Source organism: Cydia amplana, chromosome Z (assembly GCF_948474715.1).
Source record: "Cydia amplana chromosome Z, ilCydAmpl1.1, whole genome shotgun sequence".
Taxonomy (NCBI): domain Eukaryota; kingdom Metazoa; phylum Arthropoda; class Insecta; order Lepidoptera; family Tortricidae; genus Cydia; species Cydia amplana.
Window position 1 is genome coordinate 14,411,204 of NC_086096.1, and position 4,311 is coordinate 14,415,514.

Below are 4,311 nucleotides of genomic sequence, written 5' to 3' on the forward strand. Positions count from 1 at the left end.
GCACTATCATAAACCAATAATCCAACAAATTGAGTACAGTCAATTTGTATACTTAACTAACTTTTACAGACTCGTTAAACCATTGTACAGATTTGCAATATTAACATCCCGAGTTAAAGAATTATCGCAGTACCTACCTACTAACATAATTCCACTATTCTACGCTTGCGAGAATGAACGATCTAGAAGTTCCTTTGTTGTAATATTTGTATGCATTTAGAGTAGGCACCTGCGAACAATGGAAGGGTTCCTGCACCACATGGCGCCGCAGTTCCTGCACCCCGCGCTGCAGAGCTTCGGCTGCGGCGCCTTCCGGCCCATCGGGGGCGCCTTCCACCCCCTGTACCCGGGGAAAGCCTTCGCAAGGCACCTGGGGGAGCAGTACGCTCTCGGGCAATCCGTCGGGCAAGCTCTCAGGGTATGTTCTACTAGAGTTTTATAGAATAAGTGATAAAAAGGTACCGGAGTTAAAGTTATTTGCTCATTTTATAACAATGTACCTATCTCATTAGTACTGTCCGACTCCTAAAAAAACAGGACTGTAAAAGTTATGCAATACACAGACGAATACAAATAATTTGTAAGTACATTGTTTGGTGTTGTGCAGAGCGTCCGGGACGACAGTAGCACGCCGCCACTGTACCGGCACTACCCGCGCGACGACACCAGCTCCCCTGGCTCCGCTGCCTCCGCGTCACCGCGGCCCTGCAAGGACGACGAGCCGCCCACCACAGCGCCCTGCACTGACTCGCATGATTTCTTCTCCCGTAAGTCTACCCTTGGTAACAGTACTTGAAGTAGCATAACCGCCGCGGTCCAGCTAGAGTGGCTACTCGAGCGGTGACATCGACTCGTCTCAGTCAGCCTCACCGCATACCTGCTCTGTGATTACCTACTTAATAAGATATCTTATCTGTTGCTGTTATAATAATAAATAACAGTGTAAGGATTACTGTGTAACACAGTACAAACATTTGGCAGTGGAATAATTGAGAAATATTCGCAGCTGATGGCGAGCGCAAGTCAGCATGTGGCGTGTGCGGCGCGCGGCTCGGGCCGGGCGTGGCGCAAGCACACTTTCTGCAGGAGCTGCAACACCTGTACAGCCTGAGCGCATTGCCACGAGACGCCGCGCCGCCCGCTCACTCGCTGCATCACCAGGACGAGGACGCGCGCTGGGAAGTACGTGATACTTTTTTGTTACACCTTTTTTTTATCACTTGCTGGTGATGTGGAAATTATACATTCACGCCTTCTCAAGCCTTCTCGCCTTTTTGAAGTTGAATAGAATAACCCGTTTTAAGAGTTTAAGAAAAATAAGTTTTTTTTTAACTTTTAATACAAGTGTTTTTGTCCCTGACCCTGACCGTACTTTTCTTTCAACATGCAACTAATAATACTCATCGAGAAAATTTTATTCAAACAAACCCAAACATAATTACGAGTAGCTTGGGTTGATTTGTCACAGAGTTCCTATGACCACCACCTGCGTCCATCATCATCATCATTAGATCAGCTCGATGGTACCATAATAATGCATTGTTACCCAACTTAGATATGTAGGTATATGAAGTTTCAGCTCATTAGAATAACGGGAAGTGATTATATTGGAATATTTGAATGGGAAGGGAACATACCTACAAACAGCGCAAGTTAAATAAAAGCTTGTGTAGTGTTAAGGGTAACATTCCATTTCTGACCGCAGCTGCACTACTGATACTGAACGCGTCGCTGTTACTGTCAATTTCCATAGTAAAATGAACGTAGTGCAGCTGCGGTTGGAAATGGACTGTCACCTTTACACAAATTGTATCGAGCAGACGTACCAGCGCATCCGCGCCAACCGGCAGCGGCGACTGAAGCTGCGCACCCGCAAGCGGCATCACACCGTGGAGAGCATGCTCGGGTACGACCTGGAGGAGGAGCGGCGCGAGGAGCGGCCGCGCGAGCCGCGCTACGACGCCGAGGACGAGCCCGTCGACGTGGAGGGCGACTCGCTCGGCTGGCCCGACCAGCCCATCAACCTCGACGGTAACTAAAGGCCCCAGTTCACAATGGGCCATTCTGGGGGACGCGTTCTACCGCATGGCTGCGTCCCTTGGACTGGCCGGCGATGGCCCATTGTGTACAGGGGCCTTAACACACGCCAACATGGATCTCTGAATGCCTATCTCACAACCAGTACATATTCTATTCGCTATTTACTACTTTACATCTTGCTGTTTGATTTGAGTAGTAAAGTTCCAATTAGGACTCGTCTAAACCCAAAGCCTTATAAGTATAACAAATAATATCTGGGTGACCGAGCTTCGCTCGGAAAACATATAATAACTCGGAAATGCGCGTTTTCCCAGAGATATGACCTAGCTAGATCGATTTTTCGCCCCCGAAAACCCCCAATACCAAATTTCATCGAAATCGTTAGAGCCATTTCCGAGATCCCCGAAATATATATATATATATACAATGTGCTTCCTGTAACAGGAGCAATAAATTAAACTGTAGGCTGTACTCCTCAAACTGACCAACATTTGTTCAGCACCTTTTGAAAATAACTCACGTTTTGATTTTTATTACACTTTTATTCTAAGACGCAATGTATTGCAAATTTTGTTATGTTTAAACTGTGACAAGCAACGTCAAACACACTGATGTCAGCGTACATTGAAGGCAATATTTATTTTGTATGAAAAAGAGGAAGTCTAAAGGATTCATAATTTTTAAAAGTTGCTGAACAAATGTTGGTCAGTTTGAGGAGTACAGCCTACAGTTTAATTTATTGCTCCTGTTACAGGAAGCACCCTGTATATATATATATATAAATAAATGAACAAGAATTGCTCGTTTGAAGGTATTAGATAGATAGATTTACATACATATACACGCCTGTATATTCACGTCTGTTTATAGGTATACTAGCGCGTAGATGTTTAGAATGTAAACCCGCTACCAAATGCGCTTAAATAAATAAATAAAAAGCCTCTTTATTTTCTTATCAACTACTTACAAACGTATCATTTAGGTACATAGAATAAATGAAAAAATTTAATTCATTAATATAACTAATTCTAAGTATGTACTATGTTTACCTTTTTATTTTAACTTATTTTAATTAAACTTAATTTAATGTTTGTGCGTTTCATAATTAAATGTTGATAGGAACCCCATTTTACTGGGTATAGGCCTCCTCCAATTTGTTCCATTCGTCTCTGTCTTTTGCCTTATTTAGCCATCTTTGTCCGGCCGTGGTTACTATGTCGTCGCTCCATCGCTTGTCGTGGTCGTCCTGATTTTCTTTTTGCGTCGGGACCAAATTCGCTTAAAACGTTTAAATTAAATTTTTATAAGAATGATTATTATTCTTCCTTTTTCATTATTTATTATTCATTTTAAAATCAAATAATTTTTATAAAAATTTGAAATTATATGCAGCGCTAAATATGGGGTCGTCGGATCAGAACAAAATGAATTCTTATTATCTTTTACAATCTGGGAGATCTATTTGTTAGTTCATGTTATTTCGGAACATTGTGACATTCTTAAACAATTATCATGTTATTTATTTTTATGAGCCTAGGCCTAGAGTGTCCCACTGCTGGGCAAAGGCCTCCCTCCTCTTTCCACGTATCCCGGTTTAGACCCGTCTCCCACCAGTGTAATTATCATGTAATTTTCAATAAGAATTAAATTAATCTATCTATCAACCACCATCGATTAATAGACTGGATTGCATTTTCAGAAAAGGAAACACGAAACGACGGTGAAAAGTTGCACCTGAATTACGCCGAGGACCTTGAAATATCAAGCACGAACGATGCCATGCAGTCACCAGAACGCGTGAGGTATTTTTTTAACTAAGAGTGCATGACTGAATATAAGTAAAACTATTTTTCATGGAGTCATTTATTCAATTCTTTTTTATAAAAAAAAAGTTTATTCACAAATCTTGCTTACAACTGGTGTGTGTCCGGTAGAGAGTGCTGTAAGAGGGACATTACCTCCGCTCCATACTACCTTGACAGCCGTTGCCTTGGGTTTGGCTGAGACACTCATCCTAAATTTGAGTTGTATGTTATACAGGATTGAAACTCCAAAGCCGCTGTCACTTGAGTGCGCGCCGAAGACGGAAGGCGCGGAGAGGCCGGCGGAGGTGTCCACGTCGGAGTGGTCTGCCGGGGCGCCCGCCGCGCGCGACGCCTGGCCGGCCATCGCCGCCGAGGCCTACGCGCACGCCGCGCGCCACAAGCTCGACGGAGAAAACTTACCCTCCTCTACCGACTCGCGCAACTAAACCACTCGCCCACTCCCAAA

General features: G+C 43.6%; 1 protein-coding gene across 1 annotated transcript; it reads left to right on the forward strand.

Moving 5' to 3' along the window:
- Window positions 1-233: 233 nt before the first annotated feature.
- On the forward strand, window positions 234-4,311 carry LOC134661146 (uncharacterized). Its single transcript, XM_063517097.1, has 6 exons — window positions 234-418; window positions 608-767; window positions 1,007-1,182; window positions 1,821-2,031; window positions 3,740-3,842; window positions 4,081-4,311. The coding sequence occupies exons 1-6, from the start codon at window positions 239-241 to the stop codon at window positions 4,289-4,291; spliced, it is 1,041 nt and encodes a 346-aa protein (XP_063373167.1). The 5' UTR covers window positions 234-238; the 3' UTR covers window positions 4,292-4,311.

What these genes read in the sequence shown, in the direction of transcription:
- LOC134661146 (XM_063517097.1), top strand. Translation starts at nt 239, where the DNA reads ATGGAAGGGTTCCTGCACCACATGGCGCCGCAGTTCCTGCACCCCGCG. An exon ending in CCAGCCCATCAACCTCGACG is followed by an intron (nt 2,032 to 3,739) that starts GTAACTAAAGGC and finishes TTGCATTTTCAG; the next exon opens with AAAAGGAAACACGAAACGAC. An exon ending in CAGTCACCAGAACGCGTGAG is followed by an intron (nt 3,843 to 4,080) that starts GTATTTTTTTAA and finishes TATGTTATACAG; the next exon opens with GATTGAAACTCCAAAGCCGC.